Below are 21,969 nucleotides of genomic sequence, written 5' to 3' on the forward strand. Positions count from 1 at the left end.
AGACCCTCCACCCCAGCCCGGCCCCGAAAGGCCAGCAGCACCAGGTCCCTCGGGGGTCTCGGTGGGGCCTTCCTGGTGGGCAGAGTCTGGCCTTCACCATCTGCTTTATCAGCAGGCACGGGTCCGCCCTTGTCAGCGTGTCCTCGGGCGGCAAGGGGACGTCCCTGGCCTCCATGTCCTCTTCTGAGATATGGGGTCTCCTAGGCCCTGTTGGGCAGACCGCCGAGTCCGAGGGCAGCAGGGACCCCCCCCAGCCAAGTGCATCCTCGGAAAGAAAGGGGAGAGAAGCCAGCCAGGATCACGCCCACAGTACTGCTCCCACGTTGTCTTCCACACAGAGCTGCGCCCCCACGGCGGACCCTGCTCCTTGGCGACCTGCACGCACCCTTCCCTGCCTTTCGGAGGGTCAGCCTGGGGCCGGGCCTGCCCCCTGCTGCCCTCCGGCCCAGCACACTTGCCCACTCGCCCCACACGGCCTGTGCCCTCCCGTGCCCTTGCAGCCCCTCCTTGCGGGCACTCGGTAGACCACCTCCCCGACCAGGCCGGTCCTGCTGCCCATGAGGGGCAGTGAAGCTGAACCTGTGCATGAGTCAGGGTCAGGGAACCCGAGCCTGTGTTTTCCTAGAAATCAATCTGGTTGGAAGTGGTGGGCGGCCATCTAGGCTGGGGGGGCCCCTGGCCCTGCCCCCGAGCCCCCCAGTTGCCCGGCTGCAGGGAGAAAGGGGCATCGGTCCAGCCTCGGCGGATGGAGGCCCGGGGTAGAAGCAGGCAGGCGAGGGTTCTCAGGCGCCCCTCCCTCATTCCCGGGGCACGGCCTCTGCTGGGCGCGTCCGTCCGCATCGCCGACAGAGACACCAGGCGAATGTGGCCCGGAGTTAATGCGGCAGCAATTAGCCCAACGCAAGCAGCTGGGGCAGCTGCTGAATGGGGCTTTTTGGGCCCCTTTGTGGCTTTTTGTGTGTTTTAACGTACTTGAAAACAAGCTATTATAAGAGGGCAGGATGGACGGAGGGCCGAGGGCTGACAGGTGGGCGGGGGGTCTCCCTGGCGTCTGTGTCCCCATGGGCTGTGGCCCCGAGAAGGTCCTGTGTCTCCAGTGGCCTCCTCGGAAACGGGGGGTGTTTCCAGTTCCCCCCGCAGACACCTGGCTGAGCCTCGTGTGCTGTCTGCACCAGGTGCCCGTGGGCCTGGGGACATCGGGGAGGCTGCTGGGCAGCTCGGAAGCAGGGTGTACATTCTGCATTCATGAACAGCTCCGACCATCCTGTGTCCAATGTGAAAGCCCCTCCTGCCGCCCCGCCCCCAACCCGGGGACCCCACAATGGAGGGGTCAGTCCCAGAGAACCGGGCTGAGGCCATTGTGTGTGGACCCGTCTGATCATGTCAGGGGACTTACCGGGTGGGCTGCCCCCAGCTCTCAGAGGGGCAGCGTGTCTGCCAAACCCACCTCCGCTCTGGCTTCCAGATACGAAAACACTGGGAACAAGGGTTCAACATCTAAATGCAAAACCTCTTAACCAAAGAGTCCGGGGACACAGATTAATCAAATCACCCTGAAGTCTAGACGCGTGTGAGCAGAGCAGGGACCAGCTCCAACACTGGAGCCATGGCAGGAGCGGGGGGCTGTCCCTGAGGGCATGGGGGCTGCCCAGCGCTGCCCGGCACAGTCCGGAGCCCCAGCCTCTGAGCCCACGTGCCCACGCCGAGCCAGTGCAGGGGGACACACCAGCTGCACGAGGAGGACCCGCCCCTGCCTGACCCCTGCTCGCACAATGCAAAGTCGCCGGGCCACCGCGGAGATGAATGTTCCTTCAGGAGGGATCGGAAGCGACATTCTAAAGCAGACATGGGGCAGCAGAAGCAGGAACAACTGAGTTACATGAATCACGGTGCCCAAGAAAGTGCAGCGGCTAAAAAGATGAGGTCCAAAAAATGCCAAAAGGAAGGCCTGCATGTGTGCAGAAATGCTTCCACATCGTTCGCGAGAGGCCACTTCTGGGGCCGCCTGAGGGGCCTGGGAGCGCGACTGGCTGAGGGTTTCAGAGCCTCCTGTTCTCCACAAACCACCACGTACGCACCACACTTGAATTTCAGAAGCCATGTGTGTGCATTACCTCTGTAATAAGGATGAAATCACGAGTATTAAACGTTTTAAAATCTGAGCAGGTGCGCTGTTCACCTCATCACGTTTATGGTCTTGCTTTCTTTAGCGCGTGCATTTCTCTGCAGTGAGATGGGGAGGCAGTCCACTCCTTTCAGGAGTCCTGTGAACTTTTGCTGAAATGTTTTATCATCAACCTGTGAATAGACCCACTTCCTGACTCTCAAGGATGGATCGGGTTCTCCTGAACTGCGGGTACGATGAAGACGGAGTGCCCTTGCGCCCGACTGGGCCCCTCCCCTGGGGCCTGCTTCCAGCCACCAGGGTCGGCGGGACGTGGCTCAGCCACGTGAGCATGGCAGCTTACCTTTATGGTCCTCTGCTCCTGAAGGCTGTGCTGGGCACCGTCCCTGTCCCCCAAGCCTGGGTCACCTGGCCCAGGCCACCCCCTCCCCCCGCCACGCGGCTTTCTGCCTCTTCCCACAGAAAAGCACCACCAGCAGCAAAGGTTAGTTCAGTTACTCCGGGACCCTCCTTGCCAGCCGCCCCCGGATCTACTGCCCCCCCGTCCTGAGAAGTGAGGGGGCGACCCCATGGGCTCTGGGGGCCGCCGGCCGCGCTTGGAGGCTGCCTTCCACGAAGAGAGCTGCCCCCGCCAAGCCGCCGAAGCACCGTGTTAAACGTGAAACACCAACTGCTCTTTTATTCACACCAGATGCTACTTGAGAAAGACCATGTCCAAGGTTATTTCTAGCAAGAGCGAGCGTTCTCTTCCTCAAGACTCGCAGAGAGAGGCACCGTCCCCGGTGAGCAGCTGCGGGTCCCCAGCGGCAAGGCTGGTGGGGCAGGTGGCGGTGGCCGAGGGTGGGCCTGGGAAGCCCACGGCTGCAGACCACGCCGAAGGAGAAGCGGGGACGCACGAGGACCCTTTATTTCCCAGTTTTCTCAGGCACTCTTTCCAAAGGGGTTGGTTTTAAGATCTAGTGTGATTAAAAACGTCGGCTGGAGGTAAGCGCGTGCCTGCCGGCTGCCGCCATCTAAGGCCAGAAGCGGTGGAACGCACGCTCGGTCCGCGCACAGCGGTCGTGGTTAGTTTTGTCGGCATGAGTGAGCGAGTAGCATTAGTCGTGCACAGAGTGAAATACACGATCATCCCCGAGACTGTTTGTGCTCCCGTGTTTGGAGGCTCGGGGCCACAGACCCGGCGTGGGGCCAGTGATGCCCCAGGGCCACGTGAGGGCAGGACAAACATCCTCGCAGGACAGACAGTGCATTTCCTACAGCACGTAGGGTTCTGACATCGGGGGAGGAGAGAGTTAAAATGTGATTATGGCCAATGAGGCGTGGTGCACATCCAGGAGGGCCGTGGGGCCGCCAGAGCTGGACGCAGCTCCCCACGGAGGGACGGTGGCGGGAGGGCTTTACTTCTCCTCTGTGGACAGGTGGTACAGAGCCTCGCCCAGGCGCACTAGCTCCTCCTTGTGCTCCAGGTCCTGGTACAGGCCCGTGGGAACCGCGTCCAGGCCGTGCAGCAGCCCGAACAGGCAGCCCGCGATAGTCCCGGTGGCCCCGCTCTCGCCTGGAACGAAACGCAGGTTCTCAGGGGCCCCAGGGTCGAAGTGGTCAGGCGTGGCCCGTCTCAGAGACCCTCAGGGCAGCCCCCGCCCCGGGGCCTAACCCCAGCTTTTCTCTGGGCACACCGACCCGGGGGACTTGCTGTCCTTCTTCCACCCTCCCTCCTTGCACACCCTGGCACACGTGTGTGCGGATGCCGGGGCCGTCCTGGGGGCCGGGCGCTCGGGGAGCTCATGTCTGCGGGCGCTGGCGTCTCTGCCACCTCAGCACCAGGGACCGAGGGGCCCGGATGCCCACGGAGACTGTGCTCAGCTCGAGGTGGTGTTTGCCAGAAATCCCCTCATTTCACACCCGCAGGGGAGAGCGGGCACCAGGAGGCGGGGAATTCCTGCGTCCCTGCCGCCCCTGGAGGGCTCGAACCCGTGGCCGCCTGATGCAAAGGGCTACAGAGCTCTCTCTGGCTACGGAGTCTGTAGAACTGTGTGGGGCCTGTACCTGCAGGATCCCCGCTCTTAGCCCGGCGACCTTGAAGGAGAGGGATGCGCACCCCGGCTCTTCCCCCAGATGCCCTTTTCTTGTGAGCCCCGACTCCAACGGCCACTCGAGGCAGCACCCCGCCCAGAGAAGGACAAATATTCCGGGGGGTCAGGAGGCTGGGCCCTTGGACATCCTGGGAGGGTGCTTTGGGGTGAGAAGGGGGTGCTGGTCACCTGGAACCCAAGACCATTAAAGAAGGGGTCTCACCTCCATGACACATGGCCCGGTGGCAGAGCTCTGCCCAGCTGTCACCTGCTCCTAGGAGAGCGTCGTAGGCGATCATGGGGGCATCGTGGCCCCGCCGGCCCCCTCGGCCTTCCGAGCTCCATTTTCGGTAAGCCTGCAGGAAGAGCCAGGGATCAGGGTCATGCGAGACAGCGAAGCCAATGTTGGCTGGAGCGTGAGCTTCCTAGGTTCGTCCAGGGTGCCGCTGGGCACCTACTCACTGTGCACTTATGGAGCACTGGCTGTATGCACTGCCCCAGGGCTGGGGTGACCGTACCCGGGAAAGATCCCCTTCTCGTGGCTCCTACGGATGTAGGTATTCCAAAGACAAACAAACCTGACTACATGTTGGGGTAGCCACCAAGTCTGTGGTGATGGAGCCACTCAACCCGCGTCTGAGCGGAGCATGGGGCTAGCGGGCAAGGGTGGGCCGGGTGGTGGTGCCGAATGAAGCCTGGGGGTGCGCCATGAGCGGAAAGGCTGGAGAGAGCTGGGAGCGGGCAGGGGCCAGGGTGCAGACTGGCCGGTCGCACCCCGGTGCCCTGGCGACAGAGTCAGCCTTGGTTTGGGGCAGCACCACCTGCAGGACTGCACACCAGGGCCTTCCTGCATCCAGGGGAGGTCCCCAGGGGGCACTTAGAGGGGCAGTAGGGAGCACCCAAGGAGGGAAGGGTGGGCCCTCCCTCTCCCCTTGCACCGTCCGGACACATGGAATGCAGACGCGCTGGCTGGAGCCAGAGTGGCCGGCTTGGAGGACAGTGGTGCCCTCAGAAGACAGAGGGGCCACACAGAATGTTCTCAGCTCCTCACCGCAAGGGACTTGCAACTCAGCTTTGGCATCCGTGGACATACGGGTAATAGGTGTCTATCTTGGCTAAGCCACAGTGACTCAGGGTTTTCCCTTGTACTACCAAACCCGATGCTGACCGTGTCGGCCAGTTAGGGGTCTGCTCAGCACGAGGATGAGGGCCTGCACAACCTTATTCATCATGTACGACTTTAAGTCCTAGCCCCTAGAAAAAATGAAGTGGAATAGAACATCTTTAACAATCATATTTTCCCCAAATTGTCTAGCACGTACCATGCTTTAAAGGAGAGAAAATGGAAAGATAAAGTTTTGTCTGCTTCACACATGCTTCCTCCAGGAAGGTTTCCACACCCGCCCCCACAGCTGCGCTGGGCCCCTGGTGGTTGCTGGGGGAGCCCCAGGCCGGGCGCTAGCCGCGGCAGGAACACAGCCCAGCTGCAGCGGCTCCTCGGCGGGGCCCGGGCCCTGGGACCCCGACAAGTCCTGTCCTCAGCCCTCGCCCCGGCAAGACTCACCTTGTCCCTCTCCTCTGAGTCGTAGCGCTCGGGGAAGACAGCTTTGCTTCCCGTGTCGTCGCTGATCTTTCTCTCGTCCAAGTAAAACTGCCATTTGGCTTCAAAGTAAAACCAGTGCTCCTGGTATTCTAAACATAAAGAGCAGGGCGGGCTGCAGGCGCGGGGCGGCTCCGCGGCTCCGCGGCGCTTGTGTCTGCAGCTGCTTTGGAACCAGAGGGAGGGAGGAGGAGACGGGGCCCAAAGCAACGCCAAACCTCCTTGACTCTATTCCGAACCCAACCCAGGACTGCTCTGCTTCCAAGAGCATCCGCTTGAAAATTCTGAGCCTGTATCTCTTCCCTGATGCAACGCAGCCTGGGAGGAGGCATTTCCTTACTCCCGGCTGACCGCCCGGCGCACAAACCCCAGAAGCGTTGAAAGGACCTTCCAAAATCACAGGGTGAAGAGGACATTCGTGGCGGCAGCTGCGCCGGCGCAGGTGTAGACGCACGAGCCCCTGGGCGTCCCTCCAGCAGGCGGCTGGGCCGGCGCACAGCCCAACGGCAACTCCTGGCTCGCGGGGCACAGTGCTGCCCGCGGGAGAGGGGACGGCTCGGGGGCTGCAGGCAGGCCCAGGGACAGGTCTTGGGGTGCGGCTCCAAGTCCGAGGGGGCCACAGGCCCCTGGGAAGCTGGCCCGAGTCTGCTTTACAGAACGAAAAGCAGAGCCGACCTAAGATTGAGGCAAGACGACCAGGCCCGATGGGACGCCGCAGCCGCCCTGCAGAGGCCAGCGCTCGGCCCGTGTGCGGCCGCCTCTCTCCCGGCCGGTGGGCGGCCGAGGCTGGGAACAGATGTCCAAGCAGTAAGACGGGGAGCTGATGTGCCAACGGGCACCACTATGCAGAAGGCCCTTGAAGAATTGAACACAACTGTCTCTGGACGATTTGAGGTTTCTGTTAAAAAGGGTGTGTGTCATAGGAGGCCATAAAACTCCAGGTTGAACACATTTAAAATTAAACAGAAAGAACAGTCTCAGATTTTCTGACCAATGCCTGTCCTCCCCGTTCCTGTCCAGGAGCATCCCCCGCGGCTGCTCTGTGGGGACACCCTGGGGGAGGCCAGAGCTCTGGGGACCGTCCCCGACATGGCGTGAATGCACCGCGTGGCCCACACTCGGCCCTGTTGACCTGTCTCTCCCCAGCTGGGAGGAGGTGGCCACAGGCAGCCTCACCCACTGCAGAGAGCCTGGGGTAAGAGTGACTTAAGCCAGCAGAAAATAAGGCCAGCGTGGAGCCCTGTTCTATAATTAAGTTTATAGGGGGACACTTCAGTTCACGGTGGACACAATGTTCTCTGCTTCACATCGGAACGGAGTCCAGTGGATGAGAGTTTCCCCTCACTGCAGAAGGAGAGGCAAAGTTCTCCTTGTCAAGCTGTTCTGGAAGCTTCTCCAGAGGCATTTAGAATGAATCCCCGCTCGCCGGAGGGTGACAGTGACTCATGGGTTTCCTGTCTCAAGACCTCGGCCTCAGGCTGCCCAGAAAACCAACAACCTTGCTCTTGCACTCACACCCTCAGCCCCCTCTGCCCCGGGACAAACGCGGCAACTTATGCCAGAAACCCTCCTGGACAACTTCAGAACATTCTCACGCAGCTCCCATCCCTCCTGGAGGGAAAGAGCCCTGCGCAGGGTTGGCCGCCCAAGGAGAAGCCGTGGGCTTCCTAGTCCTGCACCAGCTTCTCTCGTCTGGTCCGTCAGGCCACCACTCGCCCACCCGCAGCAACACCGTAATCCCCTAGGACCTCTGCTGGACAAGCTGATGGATACCCCACGGGGGGCCAAGGAGGGTGTGTGTCATTTGACGGTGGGTTTGAGGTAACTGGGGACAGACAGACCCTCCTGGATGTGGATGTCACCAGTGGGCACAGATGCCCGTCTGGCCTTCGCGGCAGCAGACTTCGGGTCAGGCCGTCCACAAGGTGCAGGAGCAGTGCGGACGTCGGTGTGGGTGTCCCTCGTCCGTCTCCGGGGAATGGGCTACTTAAGGACCATCTGGAAAATCGAACCTAAGCATGCACCCCTCCCATCTCTCCGGCTGCCGTCAGACAGCAGGAGGCCCGGGGTCAGGATGCAGCGGCTCACACTGTGCCGGGTCTCCTGGCTACTGGGGTCCCCTGGGCAGATGTCATCCTCTGCCAGGGGTGCCTTGGCCCCCTTGGTGGGGTCAGCCCTCGGTTTCAGGGTGGGGCAAACAGACCTCGAGCTGTCTGGGAACCCTGTGTGTCCAAATCTGCCGCGAGGGTGAATCAGAGCAACCCGTTCAAGTGAGACCGGAAGGGGGGCCAGGCTCACCTGCCAGGTGCCGGATGGTCTTCTTACAGTATTCCTCAGCCAGAGGGACCGTCCGCATCATGTCCCTGCCCCACTGCTCCAGAGGCTTCCCTTGTGCAGCGTATGATGCAAACAGGGCCGTGCACAGGGACCCGAGGAAGCCTGCAGGGCAGGGGGCAGAACAACACAACAACAATGGCATCTGGGCTCGCGTCCTGGGCCGTTGCCCTGTGCACTCTGGCCTTCTGTTTCCTGCACAAAGGGGTGCCATGCCCCCTAGCAAGGGCCATCGTGGGGACAGACGGTTCTCAGCACAGAGGAGCGCCCGCCAGGCCAGCCCGAGACGCACGGAGACCACAACCACGCAGGAGAAGGCACGGCCATCTCCAGAGATGCTCTCAGTGGCTCGCTGGCCACTCTGGGAGGCATCGCCACGGGCTGGGAGTGAGTGTCCAGTTCTCAGACCCACTACTGTCCTGACCACCTGCCATCACCCCGGCCCCTCTGGGTATCCAGCGTCTAGGACATGCACACGGTAACACCACCACGACGCTTGCAGCCAGCCGTATCTGGAACACTGGACAGGAGCTGACATGCCTTCCCTGGTGTTGCCCGCATGCCATCAAACCCTCAGTGTTTCATCAAATCTTTCATTAGAAACAAATTATATGAGGGGCGCCTGGGTGGCTCAGTTGGTTAAGCGTCTGCCTTCGGCTCAGGTCATGATCCCCGGGTCCTGGGATCAAGCCCTGCATCGGGCTCCTTGCTCGGAGGGGAGTCTGCTTCTCCCCTGCCTGCTGGTCCCCCTGCTCGTGCTTGCTCTCTGTCTGTCTCTTTCTCTCTCTGGTTCTCTCTGTCAAATAAGTAAATAAAATCTTAAAAAAAAAGAAACATTTCTTTAATAATAGTGGGCAATATATTAGCCAGTTTTAGAGGTTCGGATTCTCGACCCGGAGTCTCATGCTCCTCATATCATCTCCAGACGCTCCGCACGGTCATGGTTGGAGGCTTCCTATGCTCAGTCCACCTCTCCTTGAACCACTAGCGAGCAAGTGCTCAAATTCTCTGCCTTTCACACAGACTTAAGGGCCTAAGGAACACCCACGAGGGTGTCGCCAGGAGGGCACAGAGTGGCCACACCAGTTACAGGGGACATTGAAAGTGGTCTTGAAGGGCACCTGCGTGGCTCAGTCGTTGAGCGTCTGCCTTCGGCTCAGGTCATGATCCCAGGGTCCTGGGATTGAGCCCCGCATCGGGCTCCCTGCTCGGCGGGAAGCCTGCTTCTCCCTCTCCCACTCCCCCTGCTTGTGTTCCCTCTCTCGCTGTCTCTCTCTGTCAAATAAATAAATAAAATCTTTAAAAAAAAAAAAAAGTGGCCTTGAAAGAGGGAACAGTGGCTGGGCAGCAGCGAGCAGTCTGTGGACCTGCAGGGGCTGGGGAGGGCCCGGCACCCGCCTTGCCAGGATTCAAGGTGGTTACAGGTGTGGGAGTTCCAAGTCCTTCTTTTTTAAACTTAGGCGCTGCCTGCCCTTCTAGGTCATGACTCACAGTCAGCTGGGGCCCCGCCTGCCTTCCCTCCGTGTGCTGGACATGCGGTGGGGAACCCCGGGGCATAGCTGACGCCACCTCACCTAGGAGCACCAGCCAAGAGGCCCGTTGTTCTACCCACTCTCTCCTCGTGCTCAGGGAGACCCGGCTCCCAGTGCCACCATCAGGTGGGGAAACAGAGGCACGGGCAGTGAAGGGATGCAGCTCACAAGGCCCGTGAGTGTTGGTCTGGCTCAGGGCCTCACCCGGGGGCAGCACTTGGCAGCAGATGATGCCCAACATTTGTGACATAAATCTGCATGCTCAGGACATCAACCCAAAGCCCAGCTTCCCTCAGACAACTGGGGCTGCTCTTTCTTCCTGGTGCAAACAGCCCTGCACCTACTGGGGAGTCTCCCCCCAGCATCACCACGCTCCATGCCAGACCTGCTTTTAGGTCGAAAACAGAGCGTAAGCAGACCTGAAGACAGAGAAGCCCAAGTCCGCCGACAGGCAAATGAACCACACGGTGGGTAGGGTTTCCGCAGGCACCGCACGCGAAGCGTCACCTGTGGGGTGGTTGTGGGTCATCCTGCCACACTCGACGCTCACTTCGACGAGTGTCTCCAGGCGCTCGGGCTTCCAGTACCGCATGCCAATGCACATGGCTTTCGTGGCGGCTCCAAACCCCGAGCCTACACGGAACACAGAATACCCAGTTTCAGACGTGTGCTCCAATAACCCCCCTCCGGCAACCGACCTTTCACATGTAACCCGAACACGTAAACACATTTATGGAATGTTTATCACAGTGTCATTTAAGTGAGTGAAAATAAGCAGACGACCCAAATGCCCGACAAAGAGCAAAGAGTAAGTAACTTGCAGAGCTCCCGTATGTTGGAACGTTATTCCGGCATTGAACCCAGAATTTCTGATGGCTTGGGGAAGTGCTCTTAACATGCTCTCTGGGGAAGACGTGGCACACAGAGCTGCAGACACAGAATGCTTTAGCTGGACACATTTGCTCTCTGGGAAGGGGGTTCAGCTGAGCTGTAAGTGCGCGGGTTTCAGGGTCCCAGGGTGTGACAGGGTCCCGCTGTGACACGGAGCAATGTGCAGCACCGGCTCCCCAATAAAGATGGTGGACCTGGCTGCCAGTCGCTCTGAAGATTTTCTTGTGCCCTCCCGCCCTCCCGCCCACCACAGACCCGGGGCCACAGGTCCGTATGCATTTCCTAGAGTTGCATGTGTGCAGCATCACGCAGAATATGGTTTCTCCCGCCTGGCATCTTTCACCCAGAGTGACCCCTGGAGATGCATCCGAGCCGTCCTGCAGCATAGCTGACCCCTTCTCCAGCTGGCTGGACTCTGCATGCAGAGGGGCTGCTGCTCTGCCCTCCCACCTGCTGACACCTGCTGACACCTGCCCTCCCACCTGCTGACACCTGCTGACACCTGCTGACACCTGCCCTCCCACCTGTTGACACCTGCCGATACCTGCTGACACCTGCTGATGCCTAGGCTCTTTCCAGTGGTGGATGACCTGTGAACACTCCTAACCAAATCTTTGTACGGATACATGCTTTCTTTTCTCGCAGGCAGACTCCTCGGACTGGAACGTTTAGCCCACCCAGCGGATGAGTGCTTACCTTGGAAGGAGCTACCAAACTGGCTTCCAAAGTGGTTGTCGTGTTCTATGTCCCACCAGCAGCTCCTCTTCACCCCTGACGCTCTTCACGGTCAGTCTTTCCACGACAGCACACGCGGTGGTGTCTCGTTTCCTAAGAATAATCGTGCTGAGCATGTTTTTGTGTGCTTGTTGGCCACTCCTGTCTTTTCTTGGGGGAATTGCTCACTTAAGTATTTCTCTCATTTCTGTTTTGGGTTGTTTTCTTATTAAGTTTGAAGAGTTCTAAGTATTTATCAGATGTGTGCTTTGCCAAGTATTTTCTCCCAATCTGTGATTTGCTGTTTTATTCTTTCAACCATCTTCTGGAGAGCAGGATGAATTTGGGGAGCATGTGTCCCCTTCAGTTCCCTGGGAGAGTTGTGTGCAACTGGTTCTCTTTCTTCTCTAGCTGTTTGGTAGAATTCCCCAGTGAGGCCGTCTGAGCCTGGGGTTTTCTTCGTAGTTTCTCTCCGATATAGTGCTATTTAGATGATCTACTTCCTCTCAAGTGACCTTTGGTAGTTTGTGTCCTTCGAGGAATTTGTCCATTTCGTCTAAGTTGTTAAATTTATTGGAACAGAATTTTTAATAATATTCCCTTATTTCCTATAGAATGTGCAGAGAGGCTGGACGCTGGCACTTTGGGTCCCCTTTGTCCTGACTGGTCTGGCTCCAGGTCCGTCAACTTCTTCATCTTCTTAAAGAACCAGCATTTGATTTTGTCAATTTTCTCTGTTTTTCTGTTTTTTGTTGTTTTTTTTTTTTTTTTTTGCGGCACTGATTTCCACTTGGATCTGAAGGGTTTAATTTGCCCTTTATTCTCCAGTTTCTCAGGCCTTAATATTGATTCTCTGCCCACAATTATGGGTTTGTCTATTTCTCCTGCAGTTCTATCGGTTTCAGCCTCCTACATTGTGCAGTTTTGTTGCTAGTACACGAATGCTTGGGTTTGCTGTATCTTCCTGGTGAATGGGTGCATTGTCATGATGAAATTGCCTTCTTTTCCTCTGGCAATGGTCTTTTCTCCAAAACTTGCTTTTTGTGGTATTAACAGAGCCATGCAAGCTTCCCTCCAACTGGTGTTCGCGGGGTGAACCCTTCCGCTGCCTGACCTACCTGTGCCTTCGTATGTAAGGTGCGTTTCCCGTGAGCAGCCTAGAGCTGGGACTTGCTTCTTCCTCCCACCTGAGCCCCTGCCATTTATTTGGAGTCTTTAGACCATTTACATTAGATGTGATTATTGATGTGATCAGGGTCAAGTCTGTGGTCCTGTTTTTGCTTCCTTTTCTCTCTTATCTGCCTATTTTGGATCGAATATTCCTGAGCAGTGAGATAAGATGCCCACCATGTGGAGGGCAATGCCCGCCACCACAAGGAGGAGCCCTCAGGCCTTGGCCCTCTTCTCTGGTCTCTGGTCTCTGCCCAGGAGGATGTAACACAGGGACACGGGGTCGGCGCTTCCCTCCCTGGAAAGAGAAGACACGCAGGAAAACCCACATTGGTAGCATGCTCTGCTCTCCCGTGGCGGCGGGTCCTGAAGCCAAGGTGGGGCTCGTGCCGCAGCAGAGACCCGTTCTCTCCCCATGGGGCAGCCACTCCGGCGGCGTTGGTTAGGGCTGTGTGATGCTCAGCAGTTTGGGGAAGGTCACTGCATACCTGGAATAGGGGAAGTTTTCCCCTGATGACGTGGAAGAATCCAAGGCTGAGGGACAGCCTTGCACCTGGTCTCCCCAGACGGGAGTGTTCCAGGCTGGGACACGCGTCACTTGTGGCAACTTCCCTGGCAAATACTTGTAAATGATTCCACTTTCTCTTTCGTTTGCTTATTAGTTACAACTGTCTTGTGATGTTAGTAGTTGCTGTGGGGCTGAGTACTCCCACCTGTAACTTACCACAGCCCCCACGCCCCGGACAAGTACCATGTGGCTGCTTGCCTCCCCCCTCCCCAGCTGGCCTCCGCCACACTGCGTCTGACACCTGCTCACAACCACTTTATAAACCCGTGGTACATGACTAGTTTTTGAAGTTGATGATCCTTTAAAGAGATTTCAATAGTAAGTTACAAATTCTTCCCTATTTAACCATGTGACTATGATCTCCACTGACGTTCTTCTCTGTGGATTCCATTCTGTGCTCGGTTACTTCTGCCCGAATCACGGTCACCCCTTCGCCTTTCTCACAGTGTGTGTGACTGCTGGTGATGAAGCCTTTAGCTTCTGTTTGCCTGGAAAGGGCTATGTGGTCATTGCTTCTGTAGGACGCTGTTCTGGGAGTAGAACTCCGGGTGAAGTGTTTGGTGCCTACATGACCTGCTTTTCACAAGAGACCCACACCCTCCTCCCTGGGCTGTCAGCACACAGCGCGATTTTCTCCTTATTATTAGTTTTGAGAAATTTGATTGCCATGTGCCATAGTGTAGTGTTCCCCATGTTTCTTGTGCTTGGAAGTTACTGAGTTTCTTCAGTCTGTGGGTTTACAGTTTTCATCAAATTTGGAGAGATTTTGGCCACTATTTCTTTTTTTCCCCCTTTTTTGGGGGGTTTTATTAAAATTATAGTTAGCTAACATATAGCGTATTATTGGTTTCAGAGGTAGAGCTCAGTGATTCATCCGTTGCATATCACACCCAGTGCTCATTGCATCACGCGCCCTCCTTCATGCCCATCCCCCAGTTACCCCCTCCCCCCAAGCCCCTCCCCTCCAGGAACCCTCGGTCTGTTTCCTAGAGTTAAGAGTCTCTTATGGTTTGTCTCCCTCTCTGATTTCATCTTATTTTATTTTTTCTTCCTTTTCCCTTTGTTCATCTTTTTTTTCTTAAATTCCACATATCAGTGAGATCATATGATAATTGTCTTTCTCTGATTTATTTCACTCAGCATAATACCCTCTAGCTCCATCCACATCATTGCAAATGGCAAGATCTCATTCCTTTTGATGGCTGCATAATATTCCATTGTGTATATATACCACCTCTTCTTTATCCATTCATCTGTCGATGGACATCTAGGCTCTTTCCACAGTTTGGCTATTGTGGACATTGCTGCTATGAACATTTGGGTGCAGGTGCCCCTTTGGATCACTCCATTTGTATCTTTGGGGTAAATACCCAGTAGTGCAATTGCTGGATCGAATGGTAGCTCTATTTTCAAATGTTTGAGGAACCCCCATACTGTTTTCCAGAGGGGTTGCACCAGCTTGCATTCCCACCAACAGTGTAGGAGGGTTTCCCTTTCTCCACATCCCCGCCAACATCTGTCGTTCCCTGACTTGTTCATTTTAGCCATTCTGACGGGTGTGAGGTGGTTTCTCATTGAGTTTTGATTTGGATTTCCCTGATGCCGAGCGATGTTGAGCACTTTTTCATGTGTCTGTTGGCCATTTGTGTGTCTCCTTTGGAGAAAAGTCTGTTGGTGTCTTCTGAGGTTTTGGCCACTATTTCTTCACATGATCTCGTTGCCCCTCGCTCTGTCAGGAGCCCTGTCACAGGCGCATGAGGTTGCTGTAAGTGCCCCATGCCTCACTAGTGCTCTCTTCATATTTTTGGATTCTTTTTTCTCTATGTGTCCCATTCTGGGTTGTTTCTATTGCTCTGCCTTCAGACTCACTACGTTTTTCTTCTGAAATGCCTAATCTGCTGTTAATCTCAGCCAATGCATTTAGAAAATCAGACATTGTAGTGTTTTTTCTGGAAACGTGATTTAGGTTCTTTTTATATGTCCATGTCCTTACTTAACTTTCAACCTATGGAATACATACTATTTTATACCTGTTTGATAACTCTAAACTCTGCATCAGGTTTAATCGGTTTTGATTTACTGAGTTTTCTCCTCATTATAGATTATATTTTCCTGCTTCTTTCATGCCAAGTAACATGATTGGATGCCATCCTCAGCATAAACCCAGACAGGGGTCCATCCTCAGTATAAACCCCAAGGGGGGGGTCCATCCTCAGTAGAAACCCCAAGGAGGGGTCCATCCTCAGTATAAATCCAGACAGGGATCCATCCTCAGTAGAGACCCCAAGGGGCAAGTTCGTTCTCTATAAACCTAGAGGGGTAGGTCTAGGACCCAGGAGCAGGTGCTATGGAGGCAGACACTTTGGCTATGTGAAGTATGTCACCTCTAAACACATCAGAGCATCCTGGAGACAAACCTTTATGTTGCTAGTATATGTTTTCCTGACTCTTTGGCAAAATACAAACTTAAAGGGAAAGTAGTCAAAAGTATTCCTTAAGATGAACCCAGGGTTGGTGTCGCGCGGGTGGCTGGGCAGCACGCTGCAGCCCAAAGGAGCCCCAGCCCGTCCCTCTCTGCCGTGCAAACCTGCAGTGCTGCTGGTTAGTGGACGACACAGGTTAGTGTCCAGGCCACTGTCCAGCAGGCACTTTACGGGGGGCAAGAAAGCATTCCCTGACCCTTCTCGTTGAAAGGCGTGTGCCAGGCGAGGAGGTAGTTATCCGGCTTCAGCTGCGAGCAGCCTTCCAGGGTAGCTGGATCTGCCCAATGTTCCGGAAGCTTCTCAAGGACTTCCACGTAGCGCCTCACCATCTCCCGGTACAGGTCGTCCAAGCACCAGTAGTCTGGGGAGGAGAGAGGAGGATGGGGTCAGACTGAGCAGGAAGCCCCCAGGGCGGCAGGAACAAGGCAGGCGGCAGGAAGCTCCAAGTCCCCACTTCCTGCTCCAAGTCCCCACGTGGGTAGGAGAGGAGAAAGCTTCTGGCAACCCACCTCCCACAGTCCTGGCTCCCTAGAGATGTGCAGCATGCACACAGTTCACTCTAGATTTTACGTAGAATTCAGATTGTGCTTTTCATTCTGGTTACACAGGAGAATCTAGACAAAACCCACAATCCTCATCTCCTGCCGACAGTTCTAGCCACATGAGGACAAACCGGCCTGAGATCTGCCTCTTCCTTGGGGTTTCACAAGCCCGTGTCCACACAGGGAGCTGAACCTCTGCACTTCCGTCTGCCTTCTCCCTCCTGTGAAGCAGCCAGTGCAGACCCAGTTTGTCCCAAACCGCACCCAGTGTGGGACGGCATCCTGGGGACAAGTGTGGTCTCAAGTCCCTCAAGGCTCAGGGACGTGGAGGGCAGAGGAGCTAATGCACCGTCCACCTGCTGTCTAGGGGGCTCTGCAGGCACCCCCCAACACTGCCAGTCTTGTCATGTTGGGGTTACAGGTAAGGCTCAGTGGGTTATGCCACTTGCCCGAGGCCAGAGATGATGGTAAATGGAGTTCGAGTGCAAGGCCTGAGCATGGCTGTCATTAAATAAATGTGCAGCGTGGTGGATGGAGGCCACATAGCTCCAAATGTGGGGTCCAGTTTGCCTTGTTCCATCAGAGAGCAGGGCCAGGTGGTGGAGGGAACGCTGTGTTGGGCCAGCTAGGCAGGTGGAGGGCGCCAATGTGACTTTCACAGCCACCAACAAACTCATTCTGTACCCAAACTGCATTTCAGGCCTTTGGGCTGGCCTCAGAAGCCGGGACTGCCCTCTTTTGCATGGGGTGCATACCCCAACTTTTGGGGGGTGTGGGAGAGGGGAGGACGGAAGGAGCGAGCCCCCCTCTCGGCCACCCCAGGGCCGGACCCCCACGTGGTGGTGAGGGAGACAGGTGCACTCGCCAAGTCTCTCCCTGCTCTGGGACTGGAGCCACGGTTCCTGCCACCATCAGGGCCGGCGGGTCCTCGGGCCCTGAAGCTGTGACTCTGGAAGCAGGACTCGGTCCTCACTCCTTCTGACCCCAGCTTCACACGGCGGGCATCCTGTGGGATGCACCCTGCGTGGCCCGGGTCTGAGTGGGGACGGAGAGTGTGTGGCCAACCCAGGGCCGGGAGGAGTGGGCTCTGCGGGCCACGTAGCCGCTGGGGTTGGACTGACCCTGGGGCACCAGCACCTCCCTTACAAGCAGCCTGTCTTAACTGGATCTGGGGTTAGCAAGCCTGGCCTTTCCAGAGTCCCTCAAATAATTCATTTTATTCTGGAATCACATCCTTCCGAAAGAAAAAACAAAAACCTCCTTAAAAACAAAATGGCAACAAACAGTCTTCTGTTTGTTTCAGGTTAAAAATCAAACTAGAAGTGGATTTTCCAAAGCTGCAATGCCACGGACCCCTTGTCAGAGTTTCTCCACTTTGTGACATGGCTTTCCAGCCCATTCTTCTCCACCTTCCCACCCAATCTCCTCAGAGACATGTCTCCCAACCAATGTCACCATAAAGAAAAGGCACACTACCCTTATCAACTTGCTTTGTAGTAAAAATGTCTACTTTTCAAAATGCTGTTACCATCAGGGAGCCAGTGATGGAGGAAGAGAGAGGGTGAGTCTGGACAGACTTGGTCTGCTCACATGTGGGCCAGGCCCACGTTCCTCTGCAGGTAGGATGTGCTCGTGGCACCTGCCGTGGTTCCCAGTGGGCTCATGCCCCCACCCCTCCTGTGTGGCCACGGCAGATGGGGCTGCTGACCCTCAGACCAGGACACTTAGAAAGACAGGCATTAACTACCTTGCCATGAGCCATCTTCCCTTAATAATTGATTGCGTGCCCGTACCGCCCACTTAATCTCACTTAACCCTATGACGAAGGCATCAACATCCCGAAGGGCAGGAGGGAAAGCAAGCTCATGAGTTTTAGGGCCAGGGAGTGCCAGGCCCCAGGGCCCCCGAGGCGGAGCCCCCTCCCCATCCTTGGGCGGCGGGCACAGGGCCACACACACACCAGCCTGTGGTGTGTGCAGTGAGCAGGCGGGGCACGCTGTGGAGACTGGATTGCCCACCGGCCTGTGGGGTACAGGACACCGCTTCCGGGTCCAGGATCGGATCTCGTCCAATTCTGCATGTGCCAGAGACACGGCCCAAAGTAGGAGGTCACGCAGGCTGTCCGTGACCCGGCATCTCCCTCACGACGGCGGACCTCACAGCCTCACAGCACAGAACAGAGGGACGCACTTGAAAATGCCAACCCACTCAATGGAAGTCTGTGGGTCTTTGGGAAAAGTGGTGAAGAACCACCGTCTGTAAGGACCCTCGAGGTCCCTGTGTGGCCACTGACTGCAGGCGGTTGGGACGGCACTGAGGAGCTGATGTGTTGGAAGTGAGTTATTTGGTCCCATCCCTGCTCGCTCACGTGGCTGTGGGGCATTGGGCAGCTCGCTCACGTGGCTGTGGGGCATCGGGCAGCTCGCTCTCGTGGCTGTGGGGCATCCGTGTCTGTGTCTGGAACGCTATAATAACGATGTAACCCTCAGGGTGACATGAGGGCCAGACGAGGACACGGGCAGGATCAGAGCACACCAGGTCCCCGCGAACGGGGCTCAGAGACCCCTTTATAGGCTACAACTTGCTACTTTTTAATAAAGACTTTACTTATTTGACAGAGAGACACAGCGAGAGAGGGAACACACGCAGGGGGAGTGGGAGAGGGAGAAGCAGGCTTCCCGCTGAGCAGGGAGCCTGATGCGGGGCTCGATCCCAGGACCCTGGGATCACGACCTGAGCCGAAGGCAGACGCTTAATGACAGAGCCACCCAGGCACCCCAACAATTTGCTATTTATTGAAAAAATATCCAGCTGTTTGACAACTACATTTAAATAAAATTTCAACTTAGAGTTTTAGTGACTTGGAAAAAAATCTGCCTGCTGAGCTCCTGGAGATTCAGAGTCAGGGGTGGTCTTCACCAGCGTCCCCTCAAGGCTGGTGGGCCAGAGGGTGCTGAGGGCACAGTGGTCCCCCCGCCCACGGCCGGAGGCGGGGGGCACGTGTCTGCTTGGAAACAAGGCCCCAAACATCCCCGTCCTCCCACATTTCACACTGGGGCAGATTCTGTTCTATTTCTGTCAAGAGGGCTTAATCTAATCTCAAGAGAGCTGGTCCCGGTCGTCTGGAGACTGCGGACACGCCGTGGACTCTGCCCTCACCAAAGAGATGAGTGCAGGACACGGGGGCCCGAGCACACGTGCCCGGCCACAGACACCGTGGAGGGAGCAAGGACCAGCTGCGGGGAGCCCAAACACGCAGGGCTCCGCTCTGGGAGACACGCACGCCGGCACAGTCTTACGCCCAGCAGGCAGGTGGGCATCCCTGCTTCGGTTATAGCCTGAGAACACGAGAAACTGGAAATACTCGGATGTCACGGTTGTGTAGACTCAGAGAGGCGCCCCACCACTCAACGCGCCACGACGCTATCTTATCTGTGTGCTCCAGCCCTCGCCCGGGTTATTTTGGAACGGCTGCGGCGCGGCCAGCATTCCTGCCGGATGAGCACAGAGCTAAGCTGAGCGAGCCCACGGCGCGGGCCCGACGCTGGACCTCAGCGTTGCCCCGGACGTTCACTTTGCAGCTGCTCACCGATAGCACACACAGGCTGGTAGCCTGAACCTTACGGGAAAGCCGCGCTTGCACACCCGCTGCTTGTCTGTAAGTCGTGTAAACACGCGGTCCTGTCATCCACCTGCTCCCTCCCCGCCCCCGGCCCCCCAAATTCACCGCATCTCCCCATCTCCCCAGGATGTGCTCTGTTTAAGCAGATATCTGAATCCTATTTTGGGAGATGGCGTTTTGACTCAAATTCATTGGGATTTGGAAGTAATCCCCAAACAATATTATCTTAATGGGGCCAAATTTCAAATGGGCTTATTATATTCTATTCTTTTGAGAAAAATATCAGAGGGCTTACTATCTGCCGTGAAAGGTTGAACCCTCTCCCCAAACAGCCTCAAAGTGAGAGATTCAAGTGGTTTCACTCTGGAGACACGTTTACAGACACGAACCAAGAGTCACAATTTCGGAGGCTGACGGCAGACAGGCAGTGACAGGACCTGTAGGGGCCGCGCGAAGGGGCGCTGGTGTGTGGGGGGCCGGCGGGGGTGGGGGCGGCTCACCTGTGGTCAGGGCCCCGGCCGTCGTCAGGTGCATGATGGTGTTGTCGCTCACAGGCCACGTCTCTGGGGAGAGGAGCAGGTGGTCCAGGCCCCCGCTTGTCTGCGGCCCCTCCCGGACCTTCCTGCCTGAGGCACTGCTGTCCTTGTGGGCGTTTCTGTGCCCGAGTGCGTCCCCCACGGCCCCCAGCAGCATGGCAGCCTTGAACTTCTCCATGGGGAGGCTGTTCCTCTGGCCCTTGGCTTCGTGGCAGTGGCCTTCAGTGCGTCCCACCGACCTCTGCTGTGCTCATAGTGCCGCTCTCAGGAGCTCCCTGAACGGCCGGCACGCCTACCTCCGCGGGCCGGCGGCACCAATGAGAACCTCCCTGGCCCCCTCTGCTCCCGCGCCTGCCGAGGAGCCACGTGGACGGCGTCCCTCCCTTCCGCGTCAGCACAGGCACCAGCTCGGAGCCGAGGAGCCGGGGGCTTAGTCAGCGTCCCCAACAGCTGCGGCCGCTTCCCGAAGAGCCACGACCTCTAAGTGCTGAGCCCTTGCCAGTGTTCTGAAGACGCGCACATTCCTGAAGCTTCAGGGTGGAGTCCGTCCAACCGGCCGCCCCGCTCCCAGGCACCTGCTCCTGTACCCTCTGCCCTGACAGCTTGGTCTTCTCTCGCATTTCAAGTAAATGGAATCATAGACTCTGTGGCCTTTGTGCCCGACATCTCTCACTCAGCAGAACGTTGAGTTTCATTCATTCCATGCACGGTTTTACTTTTTGGAAAATCTTTTTGATTACACACTGTTTGGCAGAAAACCTAGGAAATGCGTGGGGCCAAGGAGAGGAGCGGCTCTAGGGCCCGTGCGGTGCGGGGCTCGCTCCCCGTCCACGCAGCAGGAGGTGGGCTTTCCTGGGACCGGGCTCTGGACCACGGCCTGCACGCAGACATCCCCAGATCTGCGCAGAGGAAGAGGCCAGGGTGCAGATGAGCAAACCAGGCTCTGGGGTGGAAGTCGGGAGTTAGGAAGCAGCGTCCCCGCCTGCCGTGGGCCCACGGGACCTGGCCACTCATCAGACCAGAAGTGGGACCCATCACACCTGGATCTGAGAATCATGTCTAATAAGAATAGCATTTCTTTCACTAATAACCGGATACTTGAGCACAGGGAGTGTTCAATCAGCACTTGTTACAAGGAGGCTCTGGAATAGTCTTCCAGCCAGCAGGGTCCTGTGGGGCGAGGCCTGTGTGCTCCCCATCCAGCGGGACAAGACAGGCCCTCCACTCAGACCACCACCCGGTGCGGGTGGAAGAGCGTCGTTCGAACAGCTACTTGGATGAAGAGGTGGTCTGTGGCTCATTTCTTCTGCTGGCTCTGAGGCTGTGGAAACCTTTCGTGAAGTGGCCAGGAGCAGCTCCATGCTGTCCGGGCAGCGTGGGCACCCCCCACCTGGTGGGGGAGCATTCATGGAGCCCCACTGCGCGCCTGGAGCCCCACTGTGCACCTGGAGTCTGAGGGCCGGAGTGCGGCACTCAGACATGCACACGCCCCCAGCATGGGAAGACGGGGTCCCATCTCTTCCGGAAATTCCTGGCAGGCGCTCCGTGTCTTTACTAAGCCCTATTATATCTGGGTGGTTTGTGTGTTCTCAACAGATTTATAGTTTGCATTCCAGTGTGTTCTGGTATGTGATGCCCATCAGCTAAAGGAAAGCCTCTAATTTTCACATGGAAACAACCACATTTAGTGGGCACACTCTGGTGATGGGAAGGAGAGCACCCGGCCAGGCTGTCCGTCTAAGCAGGGGTGCAGGCTGCACACGGGGGGTGTCCCCAGAGG

General features: G+C 56.9%; 1 protein-coding gene across 1 annotated transcript; it reads right to left on the reverse strand.

Moving 5' to 3' along the window:
- Positions 1-2,777: 2,777 nt before the first annotated feature.
- On the reverse strand, positions 2,778-21,918 carry ADPRHL1 (ADP-ribosylhydrolase like 1). Its single transcript, XM_028087355.2, has 7 exons — positions 20,154-21,918; positions 15,686-15,850; positions 10,171-10,296; positions 8,096-8,236; positions 5,762-5,889; positions 4,421-4,553; positions 2,778-3,680 (listed from the first exon to the last, which is right to left on the reverse strand). Exons 1-7 carry the CDS (start codon positions 20,365-20,367, stop codon positions 3,523-3,525), a joined length of 1,065 nt encoding a protein of 354 aa, XP_027943156.1. The 5' UTR covers positions 20,368-21,918; the 3' UTR covers positions 2,778-3,522.
- Positions 21,919-21,969: the final 51 nt, after the last annotated feature.

The sequence above is a fragment of the Eumetopias jubatus genome, unplaced genomic scaffold (genome assembly GCF_037043125.1).
Source record: "Eumetopias jubatus isolate StellerSeaLion01/CBP00866 unplaced genomic scaffold, mEumJub1_p1.0 scaffold_3, whole genome shotgun sequence".
Lineage (NCBI taxonomy): Eukaryota > Metazoa > Chordata > Mammalia > Carnivora > Otariidae > Eumetopias > Eumetopias jubatus.

Coding starts and splice junctions, on each gene's coding strand:
- ADPRHL1 (XM_028087355.2), bottom strand. CDS start 20,367: ATGGAGAAGTTCAAGGCTGCCATGCTGCTGGGGGCCGTGGGGGACGCA. Junction 5,890..8,095: donor GACCATCCGGCACCTGGCAG/GTGAGCCTGGCC, acceptor CTTTATGTTTAG/AATACCAGGAGCACTGGTTT. Junction 4,554..5,761: donor ACTCAGAGGAGAGGGACAAG/GTGAGTCTTGCC, acceptor CTCTTCCTGCAG/GCTTACCGAAAATGGAGCTC.